The sequence below is a fragment of the Carlito syrichta genome, unplaced genomic scaffold (genome assembly GCF_000164805.1).
Source record: "Carlito syrichta isolate Samal-C Ts95f unplaced genomic scaffold, Tarsius_syrichta-2.0.1 Scaffold130651, whole genome shotgun sequence".
Lineage (NCBI taxonomy): Eukaryota > Metazoa > Chordata > Mammalia > Primates > Tarsiidae > Carlito > Carlito syrichta.
In genome coordinates this window covers 27,513-53,284 of record NW_007074747.1, presented here as the reverse complement: position 1 = coordinate 53,284, position 25,772 = coordinate 27,513, and the positions used below count along the sequence as shown (strand labels likewise).

Genomic DNA, 25,772 nt, shown 5'->3' with positions numbered 1-25,772 from the left:
CGGCTACTCGGAAGGCTGAGGCGGAAGGATCCCGGAGCCCAGCAGGTCGAGGCTGCGGTGGCCGGGAGCGGCCACTGCACTCCAGTCTGGGCGACAGAGTGAGACTCCAACTCAAAAAAGAAAAAAAAAAAAGAGAGAGGCAGGATCTCGCTATGTTGCCCAAGCTGCAGTACTGTGGCCATTCACAGATGTGATTACCCTAGCACACTACGGCTGCAGACTGTTGGTCTCAAGCAGTCCTCCTGCCTCAGCCTCCTGAGTTCCTGGAATTACAGGCATGCACCACTGAGCCCGGCCTCTACTGAATCATTTTTAAAGCATCTGTACAAGCATTAGCAATAAGAATGAAGTATGATATTAATTTCAAGGTTAATCAGTGACCTCTGCAAACTTCCATAATTTGCACCTACAGTTTTTTTGGGATTTTTTTTTTGCCAGTCTTAAACTGATTCTTTGACTAGCGCTGTCTTTGCTAAAAGGATGATTCTGGTTATAAAAATGCCAGCTTAACTTTAGAAGTCAAAGCAGCATTCACAGACTTGCGGGATTTGAGCAAACGACATTTCTTTCTTTCTTTCTTTTTTTTTTTTGAGTTGGAGTATCACTGTCACCCAGACTGGAGTGCAGTGGCCGCTCCTGGCCACCACAGCCTCGACCTGCTGGGCTCCAGCGATCCTTCCGCCTCAGCCTTCCAAGTAGCTGGAACTACAGGCGCGTGCTATCACGCCCGGCTAATTTTTTTTTATTTATTGTAGAGATGAGGTCTCGCCTGCCCGGGCGGGTCTTGAAACTACGGGCTCAGGCCATCCACTCACCTCAGCCTCCCAAAGGCGCAGGATCACAGGCTGAGCCACCGAACCCGGCTGACATTTCTTTCTTCCGGATTATTTTCCTTTACCTGCTCTAGGCTGTCAAAAATGGTATGAGAGGCGGGATGTGGTGGCTCATGCCAGTAATCCGAGCAGTTTGGGATGCTGAGGCAGGAGGATTGCTTGAGCCCAGCAGTTCAAGACCAACCTGGACAGCATAGCGAGACCTTGTCTCTATGATAAATCAAAAAATAAGCTGGGTGTGATGACTGAATGAATGTATAAATAAATAAATAGGTATGAGAAAAGATATATACGTCATCTCCCATCTTGGGAAACTTTTATGACTTCAGGTGCAGTAGAAAAATAAATATTTCCTTTTTGATGTCTCCACACACAGCAAACAAGAACTTCCAAGTTTTAATAGGAAGATACACCAGTTTTAGCTCAGCCTGTGTCAGGTGGAGAGAGTTAACAAAATACCATGATTTTGGTGAAGTGTTAAGTATTGAATCACAGATGGGGAAAATGTTTTTGAGGTGGGGTCTTTCTCTGTTGCCCAGGCTAAAGTGCAGTGGCACAATCACGGTTCATCACTGCCACGACCTCCTGGGCTCAGGTGATCCTTCCACCTCAGCCTCGCAAGTAGCTAGGACTCCAGACCCATACCTCCATGCCCAGCTAGTTTTAAAATTATTTGTTGTGAGAGGTCTCGCGATGTTGCCCAGGCTGGTCTTGAACTCCTGGCCTCAAGCAGTCCCTCCCACCTCAGCCTCCCAAAGTGCTGGGGTGACAGGCGTGAACCTCTACACCAGCCTGAGTGTGAGGCTCTTACTGAAATTGGAAATGGCATTGTGCAAAGTTCATATCGGGGTGGCTCACCATTTATGTAATCTATACACAGGCCACCAATACAGAGGCATAATGAACTTACCGCCGCTGCAACCCTAACCCTTTTTCCCTTGTGAAGGAAACACTGCTGCCGTAGAAAAGCACCCTAAATAACAGGGGACCCCATCTGCCTCATACAAAATCTCATGTTGCAGAAAATACAAGAGATGGAGGAAAGGAGGATCGTGAGGATTGGCGAGTCGATGCAGACGTATGCCGAGGTCGACCGGCAGGTGATACCCATCATCGGGAAGTGCCTGGACGGAATAGTCAAGGCCGCGGAGTCGATCGACCAGAAAAACGTGAGTGTGGGCCGCTGGGCCTCGCTCCCCGCTGTGTGCGGTTCTGGTGTGTGCGGTTCCTCCCCTCCCCTTGCACCGTGGCCTCGTTTCACCGTCCCCCGCAGGTGGGTGCTTCCTGGGGTCGCGGGTACTTCTCAGCACGGTCCACAGCGCTTGACGTTTCTTCTGTTAAGCCCTCTGTGTTTTACATGTAGCTTTCGAATTCCTTTTGTGGCAAGTACATGTAAGCAGTGCATTGTCCAAGACATTAGAGAATGAAATTCAAGTGTCTTCCAGTCCGCTGGCCTAGTCACTCCCCAACTTGGGATCTGGTTGATTTTTCGAAAAAGCCAGAGCCTTTGTTTCTCTATGGCCAGGTTTCTTTAGGGCACTTTTGACATGGTGGGATATAATTCTTGCTTTTGAATTGAGGTCTCACTCTGTCGCCCAGGCTGGAGTGCGGTGGCACCATCATGGCTTACCACAGCCTTGACCGCCTGGGCTCAGGTGATCCTCCTGCCTCAGCCACTCAAGTAGCTGGGACTACAGGCGTGCACTACCACACTCAGGTAAATTTTCTGATTTTTTTTTTTTTTTGTAGAGATGAGGTCTTGCTATGTTGCCCAGGCTGGTCTCCAACTCCTGGGCTCAGGCGATCCTCCTGCCTCAGCCACTTGAGTAGCTGGGACTACAGGTGTGTACTACTACGCCCAAAGAATTTTTTGATTTTTTTGTAGAAATGAGGTCTCACTATGTTGCCCAGACTGGTCTTGAACTCCTGGACTCAAACAATCCTCTCACCTCGGCCTCCCAAGGTGCTGGGATTACCATTGTGAGCCACCACGCTCAGCCCAGATAATTCTTTCTTGTGGAGGCTGTCCTGTGCATTGTAGGGTATTTAGCAGCGTCCCTGCCTCTATCCACTTGATGCCAGTAGCACCGCCCCCCAGTTTTGGCAACCAAAAATGTCTCCAGACATTGCCATGTGTCCCCTGGGAAGCAGTGTCTTTGTTGGTTGAAGCTACTGCTTTAGATCCAGGGTCATCCATTTGAATTCTTTTCCTAGAAACTGACTTCTCTCTCTGTAACTACCAACTAAAACACTGGTAGAGGCTTTTATAAACATTTATTAATTTGCAAAGGCAAATATTTAAAAGAAAAGTTATGCCATAAGTGTTCTATGTCATATCTTAACAGTTCTGGCAAAGGACTGAAACAGTCTTCTCCTTGTCTTAAGCACACAGATTCTTCATTGCCCTAAAACATTTGTTGTGTGTTAACATTTAAGACCATTGTATAAAAAGATTTTTTTAGTCCTTTGTGCACAAACGCTTTCAATTGTGTTAAATGGCTTCTATTTGTTATCAGGTGGCAGGTATATGTTTTGTTTTTATTCAATTTTAGGATTCCTTGCTCCCTATTTCATTAATACCTATTGGCCTAGAGCTTCCTTCTTCAGCCATTTTAGTTAACTTTTTAGGGTAAACTTAATTGCTGCTTCTGAATTATTTGTGACCCCCCCCAAAAAAACATTATGTCAATTAGTTTTCTCCTGAACGTGATCAAACCATCCTTTCCTTGAGCTGAAAATTTTTGTTTGACTGTTAGTTTTTGTTTTTGTTTTGAGACAAGGTTTCGTTCTGTCACCCAGGCTGGAGTACAATGGTGTGATCATAACTCATGGCAGCCTCAAACTCCTGGGCTAAGTGATCCTCTTGCCTCAGCCTCCCATGTAGATAAGACCAAAGACACATGCCACCATGCCCAGCTAACTTTTTTTTTTTTTGTAGAGACAGGATTTTACTGTGTTGCCTGGGTTGTCTCAAATGCCTAGATTCAAGTGATCTTCCCACCTCAGCCTCACAATGAGCTGGGATTACAGATGTAGACTACTGTGCCCTGCTGAACATTTTTTCATTTGGTGGTTTTCTTTTATCTGTTTTACACATTTCAGAATAGTCTCCGTGAGGCTTTCTCTAATTGGCTTATTTAAAATTTCTGTAGTCACTAATTATGTTGGGGTTGTGGGGGGTTTCTTAAAGAGAAAGAGTAGGCCGGGCACAGTGGCTCAAGCCTGTAATACCAGCACTTTGAGAAGCTGAGGCAAGAGGATTGCCTGAGCCCAGGGGTTCGAGACCAGCCTGGGCAACTTGGTGAAACCTTGTCTCTACAATAAATACAAAAATTAACTGGGTGTTGTGGCACGTGCCTGTAGTTCCAGCTATTAGGAAGGCTGAGGGGGAAAAATCACCTGAGCCCAGAGGGTCGAAGCTGTGGTGGCCGTGAGTGTGCCACTGCACTCCAGTCTGGGTGAAAGAATAAGACTACAATTCAAAAAGAGAGAGAGAGAGAGAGAGTAATCATGGGGTTTATAGATTATGTCTTTAAAGGTGAGATAATCTCTATGTGAATCTCAGCTTTTCTTTTGTCTTCATTGACCTTGGGCATTGATTAAAATCTGAAAGAAGGCTGATTTTAATTTCTTGTATTAGAAGCTTGGAAATTTCCTTTTCCTTGAAACCTCACAGTTTCATAAGCTAGATGTGGTGGCTCATGCCTATAATCCCAGCACTTTGTGAGGCTGAGGCAAGAGAATTGCTTGAGCCCAGAAGTTCAAGGCCAGCCTGAGCAACATAGCAAGACACTGTCTCTACAAAAATTTTAAAAATTAGCCAGGTGTGATGGCATGCATCTGTAGTCCCAGCTACTCAGGAGGCTGAGGTGGAAGGATCACCTGAGCCCAGGAGGTCAAGGCTGGGGTAAGCTGTGATTGTGCCACTGCACTCCAGCCTGGGAGACAGAGGCCCCTGACTCAAAAACAAAACAAAACAAAACAAAACTTAACTGTTTCACAAGATTATGTCTGAATGGTGGTTTCCCTTTGTCAGTCTTATCTGGGAAACTACAAGATGCCTAGATTTATGGGATTTATAGTAGTTTTCTCCCATTATGGAAGCCTACTTTTCCATGACATTACTGATAATTCTTTTGCACCCATGATCTTTATGTTGCTGTCTAAGGGTCCATTGTTGGCCTTCTTCTGACCTGACCTGGCAGCTTCACTGGCCCTACTGGACCAAACTCTTACCTGTTCCTTCCTCCCCTGGTTCACAGAAAATCACATTGATGGCTTTTTTCCTCCTTCCTGGCCTCTGTTTCCTTGTGTGCCTTTCTTCTTCTTCCTTCTATTGGACTTTGGGGTGCTCCAGAGCTTAGATCTTGGACCTCTTCACTCTCCATTCTCACAGAGAATGTGTCGATGCTTCTGAATTATTGGGGACCTCCCACAAACTACATTATCCTAATGTGTTTTCTTCTGGAAGTGATCAAACCATCCTTTCCTTGAGCTGAAAATTTGTGTTTGCTTGCTTGTTTTTTTTTTGGTTGTTTGTTTTTTGTTCTTCTGCTTTTGAGTTGGAGTCTCACTCTGTCGCCAGGCTCGGTGGCTCAGCCTATAATCCCAGCACTTTGGGAGGCCAAGGCAAGTGGATTGCCTGAGCTCGCGGGTTCAAGACCAGCCTGGGCAACTTGGCAAAACCTCGTCTCTACAATAAATCAAAAATTAGCCAGGCCTGGTAGCACCCGCCTGTAGTTCCGGCTACTTGGAAGGCTGAGACAGAAGGATTGCTGGAGCCCAGCAGATTGACACTAGGGTGACCGTGAGTGTGCCACTGCACTCCAACCTGGGCAACGGAGTAAGACTCTGACTCAAAAAAGGAAAAAGAACCCCTGGGCTCCGGCAGTCTTCTCATCTTGGCCTCCCAAAGTGCTGGGATTATAGAAGCATGAGTCACCATGCCTGGCTTTTGATTTTGAGACAAGGTCTTGCTCTGTCACCCAGGCTAGGGTGCAGTAGCATGATCTTAGCCCATGGCAGCCTCAACCTCCTGGGCTCAAGTGATCCTTGAACTTAGGTGATCTGTAAACTCTTGAAGCATTGGTTCCATCTCAGAACTGACTTGCAAATTTGACATTTACAGCTGGGACCGCTGCCCCACACTACAGGTTCATGTATTCAGCTGCCAAGTGGCTTCTCAAACATATCATATCCAAACAGAGTTCCTTACCCAACCTGACCTCCCAGTCTTTCTCTGTCTCACTGATGGCCTGTCCATCCTTGCAATTGCAATCATTCTTGATAACTCCCTTTTTCTCACACTCATATCAATTTGCAGCCAATTCTGTTGGCTTTACCTTCAAAATATACTCAGAATTCAACCAGCTCTCACCTGCCAGTATTACCTCCTGATCCAAGGCTCCAATATTGTGGATTATGTGGGAGGAACCTGGGTTGCTGCAGGACGCATCTAAATGGTCTCTTCACCATGCACTTTTCTGACTCTATCCCAGCATATTCTTAATACAGAGACAGGAGACAACCTTTTTTTTTTTTTTTTGAATCAGAGTCTCACTCCATCATCCAGATTGGAGCGCAGTGGCACACTCACGGCCACCCCAGCGTCAACCTGCTGGGCTCCGGTGATCCTTCTGCCTCAGCCTTCCAAATAGCTAGAACTACAGGTGCACACTACCACACCTGGCTAATTTTTTATTTATTGTAGAGATGAAGTCTTGCCAAGTTGCCCAGGCTGTCTCGAACCCACAGGCTCAGGCAATCCTCTCGCCTTGGCCTCCCAAAGCACTGGGATTACAGGCTGAGCCACAGAGCCCAGCCCGGAGACAACCTTTTAAAATAAGCCAGATCGACTGGGTTCAGTGGCTCACGCTTGTAATCCCAGCTCTTTGGGAGGCCAAGGCAGGAGGACTTCTTGAGCCCAGGATTTCAAGACCAGCCTGGGCAACACAGCAAGACCCCATCTCTGCAAAACATTAAAAAACTAGCCAGGCGTAGTGGCGTGTGCCTGTAGACCCAGTTACTTGAAGAACTGAGATGGAAGGATCACCTGAACCCAGGAGGTCGAAGCTGTGGTGATCCATGATTTTGCCACTGTACTCTAGCCTGGGTGACACAGTGAGATCTGACTAAACAAAAAAATTAAAATAAATAAAAAAGTTAAAAATTTTCTCAAATAAGGCAAATTATGTTCCTCCTCTGCTCAGAACCCTCCCGGATGTCCGTGCCACTCAGAGCCAGAGCCATCGGGGGCGCCAAGCCCTAACCCTTCTGGAACGTCCTCTGCTTTCCATCCACCTTGCTGATGTCACCAGTGTCTTCTTCTCCCTGATGCTCTGCCACAATGGCGCAGTATTCCTTGAGAACCACAGGCATGCTACTGCCTGCTCTGTTCGCTGCCTGGAGCACTCCTCCTCCAGTGTCTGTGTGATCCCTTCCCTTACCAATCGCGGACACTTACCTGAACGAACGAATGTTTCATTTTGCTGCATCTTCCTTGAGGATCCAAAGATCAGACCTTCCTTAATCCTTGTGGGTCGTCATTCCTTGCATATTCCCTCCATCTCTCCAGACATTCCTTCCATGTTCCAGATGGTTTCTCATGTTTACCGTCTTCTGCAGATTCCTTTCTTGGCAAAGTTGATTCATATTCTCACTGCTTTGATCTTAGGTATTTTTATGGTAGTTTTTATCTCATCATACTGTTGTTATCTCTGCCTATTCATGTTTGATTGCTGTAATTTATATCTTTTTTTTTAATGGGGTCTTTCTCTGTCGCCCAGGCTGGAGTGCAGTGACATAATCACAGCTCCCCTCAGCTTTGACTTCCTAGGCTCAGGCCATCCTCCCATCTCAGCCTCCCGAGTAGCTGGGACTACAGGCGTTGGCCACCATGCCCAGCTAATGTTTTCAGTTTTTGTAGAGATGAGGTCTTGCTGTGTTGTCCAGGCAGGTGTGGAACTCCTGGGCTCAAGGATTCCTCCTGCCTTGGCCTCCCAAAGTGCTGGGATTACAGGTGTGGGCCACCATGCCAAACCTATATCCTTTTAAAAATTCATCTTGAGAAAAATTGACGGTACTTTTATAAAATGGTTCACGGAGTCTTTGCTGAGTACCTGCTTCATTCCTGGCCTGACCTTTTGAGGAAAACCCTACACTCAGAGCAGTCGCAACCTTGTCCTGCATTACATGGTGAATGTGGCTACCTGGTTCCAAGGCCCTTGTCCCTTCCCTTCAATCTCACTACCTTATTCTTCCTATTTGCAAAACAAGCGCATGCATATTTGACTCCACTCACTTACTCACAAATGCCCACCACTATTCCCAAGAGTGAGACAGATATTCATAAAATGGATGAGAACATTATTGAGAGTGAAACGTGAACATTTTGGAAAGGATCCAGCAGGTGGGGGTGATAGAAAATGCCTGTAGGAAGGGAAGGGATGTTGAAGGAGTATTGTATCAGGAAGTTACATTTGAGCAAAGACTTTTTTATTTTAAAGATGTGGGGCACGATCAGGGTTCGATATACAAATGGTCATTGTACAGGTAAAGTTTAGGCCTCACGTTGGTCCCCATTTCATGAGCAAAGACTTAAGGAAGTGATTTAGTAATTATTGAACCGGGACAAGTGTGGTGGTTAACACCCGTAATCCTAGCACTTTGGGAAGCCAAGGCAGGAGGATTGCTTGAGCCCAAGAGTTCAATACCAGTCTGGACAACATAGCGAGACCCTGTCTCTACAAAAAGTCAAACAATTAGCTGGGCGTGATTGCATGCGCCTGTAAACCCAGCTACTTGAGAGGCTGAGGTAAAAGCATCACCTGAGCCCAGGAGGTTGAGGCTGAGGTAAGCCATGATCCTGCCTCTGCCCTTCAAACTGGGCGATGGAGTAAGACCCCGACTCAAAAAAATAATTATTATTATTGTTTCTTAACTGGATTAGGAATATAGAAAGCTCCTACCTAGTTCTATTACCCACCTGTCCAACAAAATAGGCTTCTCCTCTGACCCTCAGTACAGTTTTAACATACTTGTTAATGTTCAAACTGAGCCAGGCACAGTGACACACTCCTGTAGTCCCAGCTACTTGGGAGGTTGAGATGGAAAGATAGCTGAAGTCCATGAGTTGGAGGTCAGCCTGGGCAACATAGCAATACCTTATCTCTCCAAAAAGTAAAAATAAAATAAGCAAGGTATGGGGGAATACACCTGTAGTCCCAGGTACTCAGGAGGCTGAAGTGGGAGGATTGCCTGAGCCCAGGAGGTTGGGGCTATGGTGAACTGTGATCGTGCCATTGCACTCCAACCTGGGTGACAAAGAGAGCCCCTGACTCAAATAAATACATAAATAAATAAAGTTCAAACTGGTTTATTTATGTAAGGTTAGTTCCATTTTTATCCAATTGTCATTTTTTTTTTTGAGTTGGGGTCTCACTCTGTCACCCAGGCTGGAGTGCAGTGGCACACTCATGGCCACTGCAGCCTCGACCTACTGGGCTTAGGCAATCCTTCTGCCTCAGCCTTCCAAATGCACCACCACGCCTGGCTTATTTTTTGATTTATTGTAGATTTATTCTCGCCAAGTTGCCCAGGCTGATCTCGAACCCCTGGACTCAGGCAATCCTCTTGCCTCGGCCTCCAAAAGTGCTGGGATTACAGACTGAGCCACAGCACCCAGCCCAATTATCATTTTAAAAAATTATTATTGTTGTAGGGATGAAGTCTTGCCAAATTGCCCAGGCTGGTCTCGAATCCCTGGACTCAGGCAATCCTCTCGCCTCTGCCTTCCAAAGTGCTGGACTGACAGGCGCAATTGTCATGACATAATTAAATGATTGTAGAATCTCCTAGTGAAGTTTAGCTTCATATAACAAGAACAATCATATCATAAAGAAGGCAGTTTATTTTCCTTCCCATGTAAAAGGTGTTTAGAAGTAGAGGGTCCAGCAGTGGCATGGAGGGACAGTCTGTTAGCCTCATACACCCAGGCTCCTTCCACTTCACTGCTGTGATCATGTGACATTCAAACTCGTTATCCAGCATGGCTCCTGGAGCGTCAACCTTTGCTTCTACATCCCAGAAAGCAGATGTTGGAGCAGGGCCCATGTCATTGCTTTTCAGAGACTTCCTGAAGTTGCAGGCTGTGCCTCAACCCTCTTTTCAGAGGTCAACGCTTAGTCATGTGGTCATCTCTTGCTGTGATTGGCTGGGCAGTGAAGTCTTTTAGCTGGGTAGCAGTGTGCTCAACTGAAAACCAGTTCTCAGGACTGAGAAGGAAGCATGATTGCTATTGGAAGACAGTCAGCCATCTGTGGCACATCCACAGATAAAGTATTAGCTAAAATAGCCATGACTAATTAGAACCTGAAGTCTGGACGGATGTGGTAGACCATGCCTATAATCCCAGCTGTTTGGGAGGCCGAGGTGGGAGGATCACTTGAGCCCAGGAGACCCACCTGGGCAACATAGAGAGACCTCATCTCTACAAAAATAAAATAAAATAAATGAACTGGGTGTGGTGGCACATGCCTGTAGTCCCAACTGCTGAGGAGGCTGAGGTGGAAGGATTGCCTGAGCCCAGCAGATTGAGGCTGTGGTGAGCCGTGATTGTGCCACTGCATTCCAGCCTGGGCAACAGAGTAAGACCCTGCCTCAAAAAAAAAAAAAGAACCGGGCTCGGTGGCTCAGCCTATAATCCCGCACCTTTGGGAAGCCGAGGCAAGTGGATTGTCTGAGCCCGCGGGTTCGAGACCCGCCCGGGCAACTTGGCGAGACCTCATCTCTACAATAAATCAAAAAATTAGCCGGGTGTGGTAGCGCGCGCCTGTAGTTCCAGCTACTTGGAAGGTTGAGGTGGAAGGATTGCCGGAGCCCAGCAGGTCGAGGCTGCAGTGACTGGGAGCGGCCACTGCACTCCAGTCTGGGCGACAGAGTGAGACTCCAACTCAAAAAAAGAAAAAAGAAATTGAAAATTTCTAAACGTTTTTTAAAAGAAGAACCTGACGTTTTTTCAAGTTGTCTTTTTCAGTAGTATTTAAAAAGTCAGATGATTGCTGATTAGACTGGTATTACAGTCACATGTGTCTCTGAATTATCTGTCTGTCTACAACCCTGTGGTTGTAAATTCCTTGTTCATTTGTCGCCACCTGACGATGAGCTCCCTGAGAAGTTGTTGGATTCACAGTTCCTAGCAGAGTACACCCATAGAGTACACATTCAGCTCATGGATTTATGTGGCAAACATCGATTGTACACCATGATCACCAAACAACATCTAGGTACCAGGAATACAGTAGAGAAAAAAGTGGAAGAGATGTGGTGGCTCACGCCTGTCATCCCAGCACTTTGGGAGGCGGTGGCAAGAGGATTGCCTGAGCCCAGGATTTCGAGATCAGCTTGGGCTACTTGGTGAGACCTTGTCTCTAAAATAAATCAAAAAATTAGCCGGGCATGGTGGCACATGCCTGTAGTCCTAGCTACTTGGGAGGCTGAGGTGGAAGGATCACCTGAGCCAGGGTGTGGCAGAGCCAGGCAACAGAGTGAGACCTCGACCCAAAAAACAAACAGAAGAGAGCTTAAGTTTTGGTGGCAGAGAGACTGTGAATAAATATATACATAAAGGAAAGTTAAGTAATGAATTAAAACCTTCGAACCACAGTGATCTAAGAAAGTAGAGAGCTTATTTGCGCATTACTTTGACTTTATGTATGATGTTGCTTTAGGAACTTCTGATGGGAACTAGATTTTATTTTTTTTCTGAATCAAGGTCTCCCTCTGTCACCCAGGCTGAAGTGCAGTAGCATGCTCATGGCTCACCACAGCCTCCCACTGGGCTCAAGTTTCTTTCACCTTAGTGGACTCACCACAACCCTACTCCTGGGCTCAAATGAGTCTTTCACCTCAGCCTCCCAAGTAGCTAGGACTACAGGTGTGCACCACCATGCCTCGCTAATCTTTTTATTCTTTGTGGAGATGAGATCTCGCCATGTTTCCTGGACTGGTCTCAATCTCTTGGGCTCAAAACAATCCTCCTGCCTTGGCCTCTCAAGTGCTGGGATTACAGACATGAGCCACCATGCCTAGTCTAGATTTTTTTTTTTTTTTGAGTCGGAGTCTCACTCTGTCACCCAAGCTGGAGTGCAGTGGTGCACTCACAGCCACCGCAGCCTTGACCTGCTAGACTCAGACAATCCTTCGGCCTCAGCGTATAGCTGGAACTACGGGTATACGCTACCACACCCGGCTTATTTTCACCAAGTTGCCCAGGCTGGTCTTGAACCCCCAAGCTCAGGCAGTCCTCTTGCCTTAGCCTCCCAAAGTGCTGGGATTACAGGCTTGACCCACCACACCCGGCCTGGAATTTTGTATCACTACATTTTTCAAAGGAATTGCATAGTCATGGCCTGTTGATTTTTCTGCATTTTACAAACTAACTCCTAAATCGTGTTTGTATCTCCAAATGTAGAAAATGTTTATCGAAAGTATCTTCAAATCTCAACCGGAGATACAGTTTTACAAATGACGTTTATCCTTTCTAGTGATAAAAGTGTTCCTAAAAAATTATTATCAACCATTACAATTCCCTTGGAATATCGTCTGTATGAAGTCATCCTAATTCATAGGTTACAAAGTACTTGCATGCATTTGAACGTATTTGCCTGTTGGTGGGTGTAATTTCAGGATTCTCAGCTGGTAATAGAAGCTTACAAATCAGGATTTGAGCCCCCTGGAGACATTGAGTTTGAGGATTACACTCAGCCCATGAAGCGCACCGTGTCAGATAACAGCCTTTCAAATTCCAGAGGAGAAGGGAAGCTGGAGCTCAAATTTGGCGGCAAATCCAAGGGAAAGCTGTGGCCGTTCATCAAAAAAAATAAGGTACTGATCGTTGGACCTAGTGAGAGATGAGCCTCATGAAGTGTAAAGACTTTTGACTTTATCTTTTAGTCTTCAAAAAATTAAGATCTTCAGCCTGTAGTTTTAGAACGCAAAAAACTGGCCTAGCGTGTATTTTGTGCTAAGACAGTATTTCCTGGTGGTGGTGGTGGTGGTGGTGGTGGTGGTGTCTTCGCCATGGCCCTGTCTTACTTCAGATGCGTTTTCCCTCGCTCCGTGTCACCCACACTAACAGATGACTGTCGCTTCATGCCTCTCCCTCCTTAATCTCCTCCACTGCTGGCTGCCTTGCCTGGGAGACAGGATGTAGTGTGTGACATCTCCATAACTATTTAGCGGCACGTCTCATCGAAATCGTGTCATCGCCATGTTAGTGACTTGGTTTCAGATTCGTGTTAGCGTGTGTCCACAGGCCCTTTCCGTTCCCTTTTCATCACGTGGTACGTAGGTGCATGACAGCATTAACCAGGGGACCCAGGACGCCATCCAAGCCACCTTCCCGCTTGAACCTTAGAATGACTTAACGTTTCATTGGAAAAGACTTGTCCTGCTGTGTTCACCCCCTCGGCACCTCAGGCCTTGCACTGTCACCCACAAAGCCCCGTTAGGTTAGGTGGCGCAGGAGGACTTCCCCTCCTGGCCCTCGCTGGTCTAGAGTAACTGGCGAGAGCCGTGATCTGCATGTGACGCTTTGCATGCCGTCCTGTCCTGTCGGGTACTTCTCGGGCTTCTGTCGCGTTACTTACTAAACCTCCCACTCTCCCCCATACGCTTCATTTCACGTGTCCCCCGTGTTTTCTTTTGGACCATGGCCTAAATATTTAATTGTTTGTGTTTGACTTGCTTTGGATTTCCAATATGATTTGATGCTTATTTTTGTTTTGTGTCTTATCTTCTCGTTTCTGATTTTTTACTCTGTCACGGCTCCATCTCTTACACGTAGCTTGTGTCCCTTTTAACATCCCCCCATCAGCCTCCCCCTCCCCCCCCTGCCTCTGCCTCACCCTGTGCTGTTCCCAACGGCCCCCAGTCTCCCAAGCAGCAAAAGGAACCCCTCTCCCACCGCTTCAACGAGTTCATGACCTCCAAACCCAAAATCCACTACTTCCGGAGCCTGAAGCGTGGGGTAAGTTCTGCTCTGGACTCCTGTCTCGCGCGCGCTTTTGTTGCATGCTGGGTTCTGCATAACTTCGTTCTGTTTGTAAATGGAGCCGTTGTGTTTTCCCACGACGCACAAAAATCAAGAACCTGTGATTCACTGAAACAGAGAGAGGAGGGAAGAAAGGAGGAAGCAGGAAGGGTGGAAGGAAGGAGAAAGCCGAGCTGCCCTGAGTTCTGTTTCTAGCACATTTTGGAGGGACTTCAGCCCCAACTTCCCCTTTAAAGCATCCAAGTCATTCAATTTTTTTTTTACCTTGATTTGACCAAAAAAGGAAACTTTGATTCTGTTTCTAAAACGAGCCCCGTATGAGATGAGGAATCAGAAGTGACTGTATGACCAGAAAGTATTTGCTCAATAATCGCTGAAGCAATGTCAGGGTCACGGAGAAACTTTTTTCTGAGCCATGCATCGGGGTTCAAAGGGGAAATGTCCTCCGTCATGGTGGTTCCGGGAACTATTTTAGTGAAATGAGAAGATGCTGAGAAAACATGTCGACTGGAAAAGGCCTAATGCAGTGTTTCTCTTTAAAGGGTGAAGTAATAAAGGTGGCTGGCATGCATCGAATGCTTCTGCCACTCCAGGCTGTGTGCTGTGTGCTCGCTTAAGTCTTCTTCAACCACCTGTGGCGCCCAAGTGCTGATATTCCCTTATTTTACCGCCAAGGAAATCGAGGCATAAAAAGATGAAGGGTCGGGCATGGTGGCACTTGCCTGTCATCCCCGCACTTTGGGCGGCTGAGGCAGGAGGATCGCTTGAGCCCAGGGGTTTGAGACCAGCCTGGACAACACAGTGAGACCTCGTCTCTACAAAAATGGAAAAAATTAACTGGGCGGGGTGGCGTGTGTCTGTAGTCCCAGCTGCTCAGGAGGCTGAGGCAGAAGGATCACTTGAACCCAGGAGGTTGAGGCTGCGGTGAGCTGTGACACTACCACTGCACTCCAGCCTGGGTAACAGAATAAGATCCCAACTCAATTTTTTTTTTAAAAAAAGGTGAAGTTAGGATGACGTAGCACCATCATTTAAAGCCGGGGAGCCTGCTTATCTAATCTGAGCTCTGTGGCATTCTCACTCAGGGAAAATCTATGATAATATTGTTGACTCATCAGTGGATGTTATTAAGATTCAAGTTTGCCATTCTAATTAAGATCGATGGTGCTTAAGTCACAGGGTTTGACGGTACTGATGCAGCCATCCAATGTAGATACCAATTTGGCTTATAGAAAAAAAATTGGAATAAAGTAATGTGTAGCCTTCCAAATCCATCTAATTAGGTTAGTCTAGTCTAAGCCTTCCCAAAATATCTTTTATAGTGAATAATGATATTTGACAATCAAGGGCAAACATATTTGGTGCAATAACATATTCAGTAAGGTTTTGTTTTGTTGTTTTTTTTTTTAAATCCTGCCCTGTGGGACTTGCAATATACTTATAGTAAAATGCTTTCTTTTATTTATTTGTTTGTTTATTTTTATTTTTATGTTTTTCACAGAGACGAGTCTCACTATATTGCCCATGCTGGTCTTAAATCCCTGGGCTTGACTCAAAGTATATAAATATATAAAATAAAATAAGAGACCAGTCAGGCTCAATGGCTCACGCCTATAATCCCAGCACTTTGGGAGGCCAAGGCAGGAGGATGGTTTGAGCCCAGGAGTTCAAGACCAGACTGGGCAACATAGCAGAGACCTCATCTCTGCAAAAAATTAAAAAACTAGCCAGACATGGTGGCACATGCCTGTAGTTGCAGCTTCTCAGCAGACTGAGATGGAAGGATCTTCTCCTGAGTCCAGGAATTGGAGGCTGTGGTGAACCATGACTGTGCTACTGCATTCCAACCTGAGTGACAGCATGAGACTCCAACTCAAAAAAATAAAATAGGGGACAAAATGATATTTCATTATAAGCAGAATTCCCTTGATAAGAGAATCTCATCTTTTATGCAGTGAATACAGATGGATGGATTATCATGTCTTCAGGCTGCCAGGCATGTCAGGTTAAGAATGAAAAACTTACTTTTCTAGAGATACGGAGAAAGCCATTGCTAGACGGCAGAGTAGAGATCTTCGAAAGTGGAGGATGGATTGTGCTTAACTGTTATTAGGACTTGCTAAGGTATCCGCAGCTTCCTGGCTTGATTGTTCTGGCTTTTAGAACTCAATTCATTAATAATCAAAAGAATTTTCAGTATATGACAAGGGGGTTTCTGCTGAGCCATAAAGTTTGATATTAACTGTAAGTCAGTGTACCCATGTCTGCCACTCACCAAACCTTTATCAACCTTTATTTTATCATAAATGCCTCTGTATTTGACTCTCATGATGAATTATGTTGAATCTTCATGATTGTTTACCATGTGTTTATGTATCTGTTCCAGTCTTTTCTCAACATTGCCCAGTCTGTTGGCTGCCAATGGTTTCTGAATCTGTGTTTCTTGGTATTCTCTAAATGTTTAGGGAAAAGGGCCAGGCATGGTGGCTTGTGCCTGTAATCCCAGCACTTTGGGAGGCCGAGGCTGGAGGATCATTTGAGGTCAGGAGTTCAAGACTAGCCTGGACAACATAGTGAGACCCCATCTCAAAAACAAAAAAAGTTTAACCACATCTGGTGACAGAAGCCTGTAAGTCCCAGCTACTTGGGAGGCTGAGGCAGGATGCCTTGAACCCAGGAGTGTAAGGCCACACAGTGAGCTATAATCTTGCTACTGCACTCCAGCCTAGACAACACTCTGTGCCTCAAAATAAATAAATGAACAAATAAGTAGGAAAAGACCAAATAATTCAGTAATCAATAAATGTTTAAAAAGATGGTTAGAAAAATGTAATAATGGGCAATCCCCTCAGGTCCCCTCCTGCTCTGGGAGCTTTTCTGTCCTCAATAAATCATACTTTCTCAAAAAGAAAGAAAGGAATGTAATACTTAGAAACAAACAAGATAACAGTGAAATGGGAAACTGGTTATTTGATGATTTAAAGGAAACTCTCCCCCTCCTTTTTTTATTATAATCAGCATTTTAATCTTACTCCTCAAATCTGTGCTTAGCAAATCTTTGTTTAAAAAAATTTCCTGAAGGGTGAGTGTGTTTTCCTGAAGGTTAACCACACACATACATGGACTGGAAGCATTAATAAAGAAATAGAGGCCAGATGCAATGGCTCAAGCCTATAATTCCAGCACTTTGGGAGGCCAAGGCGAGAGGATTGCCTGAGCCCGCAGGTTTGAGACCAGCCTGGGCAACATGGCAAGACCTCATCTCTACAATAAATCAAAAAATTAGCTGGGCGTGGTAGCACATGCCTGTAGTTCCGGTTACTTGGAAGGCTGAGGCGGAAGGATAGCTGCCTGAGCCCTGCGGGTCGAGGCTGCTGTGGCCATGAGCATGCCACTGCTCTCCAGACTAGGAGTGAGACTCCAACTCAAAAAAAAAAAAGAAATAGAAAAATACTTTTACTTCTTTCATTTTTTGATCAATCTGTTCTTCATTAGGGTCAGATTTGATGTTCCTTTCTCTAGGAAGTAGCAGTGAGAAAAAAAAGAAAAGAAAAAAATTCTAATGTTTAGGGAAATAGATGTGCTCTGTAAGTGGTCTCAGCATGGAGGGCGCATGTTTACAGATTCCATGACCAAAGGGTCTTGCTGCCATTTCATTTATTCTGCTTTTTACCTTAAGACCATTATGCCAACCATAATTTAATGAGAAAGAGTTTCATAACATATGTGTGCTTTTAGTATGTCTTTTAGTTTATTGTGTTTTATAGCTTCCAGATTCAGGTTTTAATAATGTGTTTCTATTATCAGAGTATATATATCATGTGCAAACATTTCTCAGCATAAACTGGTTTGGTTTCTAAATAATTCAAAAGGGTAAAATATTTTTTGGTGTAAGCTGTTGACATTTGTAAGAAAATTTTCTTTTCCAGAGCATCTTTAAAGACACCACCAGAGTATTAATCGCTATTTCATCTTTACATATGTTGAATAAAAATGAACTGGAAAGTATATTCTTGCTGGGTGCAGTGGTTCACATCTGTAATCCCAGCACTTTGGGAGGCTGAGGCGGGAAGATTGCTTGAGCCCAGGAGTTCGAAACCAGCCTAGGCAACATAGCAAGGCCCCATCTCTACAAAAAATTATGAAAAGTGGCTGGGTGTGGTGGTGCCTGCCTGTAGTTCCAGCTATTCAGTTGACTGATGTGGGAGGATCACCTGAGCCCAGGAGGCCGAGACTGCAGTGAGCCGTCTTCGTGACACTGCACTCCAGCCTGGATGACAGAGTGAAACCCTAATGCCCCCCCCCCCCAAAGTTCTCAATTTTCAATCTGCAAAGTATACTTTTATTGTCTTTTATGAAGATTTTTGTGTTCTGGCCTTTGCAAGAGACTCTATAACTAAAATATGGACACATTTCTTTCCATATTTTAGAGTTGATTGTATAGAAAAATACTGTCAAAGTTGATTAAAAGATTTTGAAAATCCTTATCAATTGTTTGTCAGATGTTAAAGCCTTATGGTTACTTTACTCTTATTTATTTTATCCTGTTCTCTTGCTGGTTATTGGCAGACTCAGTCTTTCTGTTTTCACAAAGAACTTATGAAGAGGACGGTAGGGAAACCTACGTATGCCTTTGAGGCTAGGGACTATGTTGTAAGTTACCTGTGACAGCCAGGTCATGCAGTCACAGCACAGCCGCTAACCCCATTCAGAGCACCAAGACTGGGGACCCCAGCACACGCTGTCATGCTTCCACAACATGAAATGAAATTCTTAATTGCGAGAACTGGACCCCAGAGATACAGTCTGATTGTATAAATTCAACCATGGGTAACTTCAGCCAAAAAACGTGCATGAAAACAAGAGCCAAACTTCTTCATAGTAATAATCAAACTTTACAATAACATCAGTGAGCTAAGCTTGGTTCCCCCTGCCCTTTTCATTCTAGTTGGTAAAATCTTTAAGGAATCGTGACTGCCATCTGAGATGTCATTGGGTATTATTTTACAGCAGAAATTAACCCATAAAACCAGGTGCAGGGCATTGTCACAGGAGCATGACAGTCTCACAGATAGTAGTTACATAGTTCAATATCCACATCCTGGCTGGGCGTGGTGGCTCACACCTGGAAACCCAGCACTTTGGAAGGCCGAGACAGGAGGATTGCTTTAGCCCAGGAGTGTAAGACCAGCCCAGCCTGGGCAACATAGCAAGAACCCATATCTATTTAATAATTTTTGTGTGTGTGTGTGTTGGACTCTCACTCCGTAACCCAGGCTGAAGTACACTGGCATGCTCACGGTCACTGCAGCCTCGACCTGCTGGGCTCAGGCGATTGTTCCGCTTCAGCCCTCCAAGTAGTTGAAACTCTAGGCGCGAGCTACCACACCCGGCTAATTTTTTGATTTATTGTAGAGACGAGGTCACATCAAGTTGCCTATGTTGCCCTGTTGTCTCAAACCCATGGGCTCAGGCAATCCCCTCGCCTAGGCTCCCAAAGTGCTGGTATTACAGACTTGAGCCACCGCACCTGGCCTATATAAGAAATTTTATTTTTTTTTTAGTTTGGAGTCTCACTCTATCTCCCGGGCTAGAATGCAGTGGCACACTCACGGCCACCACAGCCTTCACCTGGTGGGCTCAGGTGATCCTTCCACCTCAGCCTTCCAAGTAGCTGTAATTACAGACACACACCAGCATGCCCGGCTCATTTTTTGATTTCTTGTAGAGACAAGGTCTCGCCAAGTTACCCAGTCTGGTCTCGAACCCCTGGACTCAGGCACTCCTCTTGCTTTGGCCTCCCAAAGTACTGGGATTACAGGCTTGAGCCACTGCGCCCAGCCTATTTAATAAAATTTTTTTAAAACTATTATCCACATCCACATTTATAACAAATGGATCTGTAAGGGAATTATGCCATAAAGCTTAGAGAGCAACAACCACAAAAAAAAAAATTAACAAAGCATGAACAGTTTCATACGTAGTAAAATTATTTTGCTTAAGCATTTATACGTATATATTTATTTTCACCGTCCCCTGTCTTTGTACTTGAGGTTAGCTCTGTGACTGTCCAATAACACATGGACTTGCTGGCTCTGTGTTCCCTGATGTGTTATTGACGCTTGTGGCTCCAAGGCTCATTAATTGTCGCCTGAAACTGACAGCTTTTTAATTCCTCAGATGTCTAGCAACGCACTTAAGGAAATCGTTTGAAATTATTCTCTTAGCCAGTGATCAGCTTTCTAATTTTAAGTGATCTAATTGGCTGGCTTACAATTTAAGGCTGAAAACTAGTTTTTAATTTAAAAAAAAAAAAGAATCCTATGCACCATAGTGGCACTTTTGAGATTAACCATCACTGTCCATTTCAGAAAACGGAATTTGATAATTCATTATTTCCTATTTTTATTGGGATTTATATTAAATTGGAATGACTGGTGTTTATTATGAAGTGGTAGTCTTCCTACACAATATTTTTATGTCAGAATTCTGCTTTGGGAACACTCAAGAAAGAATTTGTAACTTCAAGCAATGAAGGCAGCCGAATAGAGAGCAAATAGTCTGCCTAGTTGACACGTTAGTTGTTGAACTTGCAGTGTTTAGACCATAATGTATAAGAAAATATTTGTGTATGATAGCGTGCCTTGTAGGAAGGACATTTGGAAAGTTCCCTGCTGTGCACCATAAATGTTGCCTGTATGTACAACAAACTCAAGTTGCTATGAATAGATCTGTGCTAAAGTTCACAGGAGGGCGCAAATGGTTGCAGACTGTCCACATCAGAGCATGTGACTTTATATACCTCTTCTTCCCCAAAAGTTTGTCTTTTTATTTTTTTTTAAATGTCATTTTTCGACTGGGCGTGGCGGTTCATGCCTATAATCCCACACTTTGGGAAGCTGAGGTGGGAGGATGACCTGAGCCCACGGGTTTGAGACCAGCCTGGGCAACTTGGCGAGACCTCATCTCTACAGTAAATCCAAAACTTAGCCGAGTGTGGTGGCATGTGCCTGTGGTCCCAGCTACTTGGAAGGCTGAGGTGGAAGGATCGCCGGAGCCCAGCAGATAGAGGCTGCAGTGGCTGTGAGTGTGCCACTGCGTTCTAGCCTGGGCGACAGAGTAAGACTCTGACTCCAAATAAATAAATAAATAAATGTTAAAATATCATTTTTAAAAATAGGGACAATTTCTGTAAAAGATGATTCTCTATTTACAAAAAAGTGTCATGTTGAAATCAATCTTAAGAGTCAATTTTTAAAAATCCAGTTAAGGAATTTCTAAATCCCTTTTAAAAATCAGAGGGCACCCTCTTGAGTATTTCATCTCCAAAATATTTCTAGCTCTCACTTGCCAGTGGCCTGAACTGTTAGGATTGATAGCAGCTAAACAAATACCATGCACTGGATTCTCAAGTCCTGTATATAGCCACAGAGCAGGTCTCACCTATTAGTGAAGAACTCACACCTGTAGTTTTTCACGGTCCTTTGGGAGACCAAGGCAGGAGGATCGCTTGAGCCCAGGTGTTCGAGACCTCATCTCTCCAAAAAAAAAAAAATTATCCAGATGTGGTGGTGGTATGCCTGTAGTCCCAGCTTCTTGGGAGATCAAGGCTGTGGTGAGTTATGATTGTGCCACTACACTCCAGCTTACCCAAAACAAAAAAAGAAACAACTACAATAACAAAAACTCAAATGTTTCTTTTTTTCTTTTTTTTTTTGAGTCAGAGTCTCACTCTGTCACCCAGACTGGAGTGCAGTGGCTGCACTGCAGCCTCGACCTCCTGGGCTCCAGCGATCCTTCCGCCTCAGCCTTCCAAGTAGCTGGAACTACAGGCGTGCGCTACCTCGCCCGGCTCATTTTTTGATTTATTGTAAAGATGAGGTCCCACCAAGTTGCCCAGGCGGGTCTCGAACCCGTGGGCTCAGGCAATCTACTCACCTCAGCCTCCCAAAGGCGCGGGATTATAGGCTGAGCCACCGAGCCAGGCTCAAATGTTTCTTTTTTGAATTTTGAGATGCCTTTAAATTGGGGCGTAGCCATCACTCTGCCCTTCTCATCTCTGGGTCCAGCAGGAGTGCGCCACTGAGGTCTGATCATTATTAGGTAACTCACAGCAAGGAGCGCCCATCGGTAGTTGAGAAGTTGGCTGCCGACTTCCTAAAGGTAACTTTCAAGAGCAGCTGCTGCTGGGAATTCTCCCAGTGCTCAGCTAACCCCGTGGACTGGGCCAGAGTCCCATGGGCAATCTCAGCAGACTCCTTCCCCCTTCCCCCCCAAACAGGAGGCAGTTCACTGTTCTCAGGCAGGAGAGAGCCTCGTCCTCTGTCTCCAACCTGGTGCCAAACGACTTTCTGGCTCCTGCACACAGTTTCTTAGAGCAGCTTCTAGCCCAGTTGCCCAGTCACCAGTTTCAGTGTTTGCCTTTATTCCATTAAGAAGTGCCACTAAGCCGGGCTCAGTGGCTCAGCCTGTAATCCCGCGCCTTTGGGAGGCTGAGGTGAGTGGATTGCTTGAGCCCACGTGTTCGAGACCTGCCTGGGCAACTTGGCGAGACCTCATCTCTACAATAAATCAAAAATTAGCCGGGCGTGGTAGCGCGCGCCTGTAGTTCCAACTACTTGGAAGGCTGAGACGGAAGGATCGCCGGAGCCCAGCGGGTCGAGGCTGCGGTGGCCGGGAGCGGCCACTGCACTCCAGTCTGGGTGACAGAGTGAGACTCCAACTGAAAAAAAAAAAAAAAAAAAAAAAAAAAAGAAGTGCCACTGTTGGAAGGCAGGGGTGGAAGGATTGCCGGAGCCCAGCAGGTCGGCGCTGGGGTGGCCGTGCGCGGGCCACTGCACTCCTGCCTGGGCGACAGAGTGAGACTGTGACTCAAAAAAAAAAAGAAGAGCCAGTGTTGGCTGGGTGTAGTGACTCATGCCTGTAATCCCAGCACTTTGGAGACTGAGGTGGGAGGATTGCTTGAGGCCAGGAGTTTAAGACCAGCCTGGGCAACATAGTGAGACCTCATCTCTACGAAAAAATCAAAATATTAGCCGGGTGTGTGTAGTCCTATCACTTGAGCTCAGGAGTTTGAGGCTGCAGTGAGCTAGGATCATTCTATTACACTCCAACTTGGGGAGCAGAGCGAGGCCCTATCTCTAAATAATGAATAAATAAACAAAGGACTTAAGAAGTGCCAATGTTCCTATTTATTAGAATTCCTTAAGATAAAAATATTACTTGCGCCACAGTTTGACACTGCTCATGCCACTGCACTCCAGCCTGGACTGTAGAACAAGCCCCTGTCAGTCAGTCAGTCAGTCAATCAATCAAGGATTGAAGAAATGCCAAGGTTTATTAGAGTGCCTTAAGGTAAAAATATTCCTTGTAGCTGGGCACAGTGGCTCATGGGGAGGCTAAGGCAGGAGGATTACTTGAGCCCCAGGAGTTTGAAGCTGGCCTGGGCAACATAGGGAGACCTCGTCGCTATAAAAAATAAAAAAAATTAGCTGGGTTTTGTGGTACACACCTGTAGTCCCAGCTACTTGGGAGGCAGAGGTGGAAAGATCACCTTAGCGCAGGAGGTCAAGGCTGTGGTGAACCCTGAGTACACTCCAACCTGGGTGACAGAGTGAGACCCAGACTCTAAAAAAAAAAAAAATATATATATATATATACACATATATATATATGTAAATCTTGCATGTCATGTAAGTAACTGTTGTTCAGACTTTTTTTTTAGTCTGTGTAAAACTTCCTATGGGAAATTTGGTGAACAAAAATCTCTATGATTATATTTGACTTTGATGGTCATTCTGTGTCACTGACTTCAAGTGCACTTTAGTTTACATCCAGGCTGAGCGACCAAGGCAGAACTGTCACGGATATTCTCCTTTTCTGTCTTGTCTTTGCTCTGGCAATGTGGCAGCATAAGAAAAGTTTTGTTCAGATCCAGCCCTTCTCGTGACTTTGGCACAGATCTGCTATAGATCATTTTTATAAGTCAACAGGTGAATGTATGTGTTATTTTTATATGGTAGAATTGACCATGTTTCTCTCCTTCTGATGTGTTGTTGTTTTTTTTCTCTTTCTCTCTCTCTCTTTTTCCCCTGTTACTCTTCAATTTTTACATGAAGCTTTCTCTCAAGCTGGTAAGCACAATTATTCATGCATGTCCTGTCTAATCAGGTTTTGTGGTGTGTGTTTTGTGGAAGCTCTGCTGTGCACAACACATCTTCAAAGTTTACTCGGTTGGTGTTTCTCTTATGTGTGCTTTTGTTGGTGTTTATTAGACTTCGGGATTATACTGGTCCAAATCTAATCAAGGTGGCCTTAATCTCTTCAATTTGCTAAGGAAATTAACACTTTAACTCATGGTTTGGCTTCCTTTATTATTAGGGCTGTCAGAGGATGACAAGTGTTGATACTTGTCTATATACATATGAACATGAGACTGGGCGTTGGTGACTCACCAGCTCTTTGGGAGGCCAGCTCTTTGGGAGGCCAAGGTGGTAAGATCCCTTGAGCCCAGGAGCTCACTAACCTGGGCAACATAGGGAGACCTTGCTGCTACAAAAAAATCAAAAAATTAGCTGGGCATGGTGGTACGTACCTATAGTCCCAACTACTCCAGAGGCTGGCCGAGGTGGGAGGATCGCCTGAACCCGCCAAGTTGAGGTTACGGTGAGCTGTGATCCTGCCTCTGCACTCCAACCTGGGTGATAGAGTGAGAGCCCTGACTCAAATTTTATTTAATTAATGTGAATCTAAGTATTAAACCTTGGGGGGGTGGAATTCATTGGGTCATTTTGAATAAAAATAAATTGAAGAGTTGACAAATGTTTCTATCTGGGAACTGTGGAAGTAGATGAAGAACTCTGGGTACCCGTAGGAGACGCGCAGGTGTGACCTTGACCTGCAGCGGCTACTCGGGGTTCAGGGTCGCCTGTGAGAGTCCAACCTGGGAAGCTTTCGGGTGCTGCACAGCTATAAGGGGCACAAGAAGGTTTCCTGGACAGTCCAGAGAGCCTCATAGGCCTTTTATGATTTTTTACTTAGTGTTTTGTATTGTTTCTACTTAATGTGTAGCCCTAGTAAGCCAAACTAATCATTAAATGTATTAAAAGGCATGTAACCAACGTAACCCATAACGTACTTCAGATACGTATAATAGTTGTGTAGTATTCCCCGATGCTGCAGCTGAGAACATCCTAAAATAATGCACATTGGTAAACTGACAGTTTCGCTAGGAATAAGAGCAGCCCTGTATGCACTACTGTTGAACCCTAGAATTGTGTTTTAGGGCGATATGTTTGGATACATTTATATCTATTTATATATATGTGTATATTATATATATATATAATTTTTCAATCTGACTCTATTTAACAGATCTAACCCTACAGCAAAAATAATATTTTATTAAATTAAACATGTCCTATCCGGAACCTCAACTTGACGCTCGACCAAATGGACAAAAATAATAATAATAATTAAACATGTTCTAGGATGGGAAACAAAATCCTAAAAAGAGTCTTTGATTAGAGCCTTTGCAAGAGGGAAAGAGATCAGATAAGTGTATCAACAGTATGAATTTGGAAAGAATTGGATCTACCCCACAAAACTATAATAAAAATACTGATTAATTATTAAAAAAAAAAAAGAATTGGATCCATTGACTAGGAGTGTTTCTCAGCTGTCCAGATTTCTTGTCTCCCCCTTAGTCATGCTTTTATTTGGTGCTAGCAACAGAAGGTAGTATTTTTAGGTGATCTTTCTGAAGTGCATATTATTTTACTCACTTGGTAGTGAACTGTTGCTTTATACCATTACTTTGTAGTCAATTAAAAAGCAAAGAGTTACGTAAAGATGTCTTAGGTTTAAAACAGCAACATTCTGGGTGTGGT

General features: G+C 44.9%; 1 protein-coding gene across 3 annotated transcripts in view; it reads left to right on the top strand.

Annotated features, from left to right (window-relative positions):
• FNBP1 (formin binding protein 1) overlaps positions 1–25,772 on the top strand; it is a 112,678-nt gene that overhangs the window by 67,152 nt on the left and 19,754 nt on the right. For 2 of the 3 annotated variants that reach the window (XM_008049172.1, XM_008049171.1), the window contains exons 7-11: positions 1,856–2,002; positions 12,519–12,716; positions 13,678–13,860; positions 18,454–18,537; positions 24,003–24,017. In XM_008049172.1, coding sequence (XP_008047363.1) covers positions 1,856–2,002; positions 12,519–12,716; positions 13,678–13,860; positions 18,454–18,537; positions 24,003–24,017 — 627 coding nt within the window. The remainder of the gene's footprint in view (positions 1–1,855; positions 2,003–12,518; positions 12,717–13,677; positions 13,861–18,453; positions 18,538–24,002; positions 24,018–25,772) is intronic. The other variant, XM_021708101.1, reaches the window with a different exon arrangement.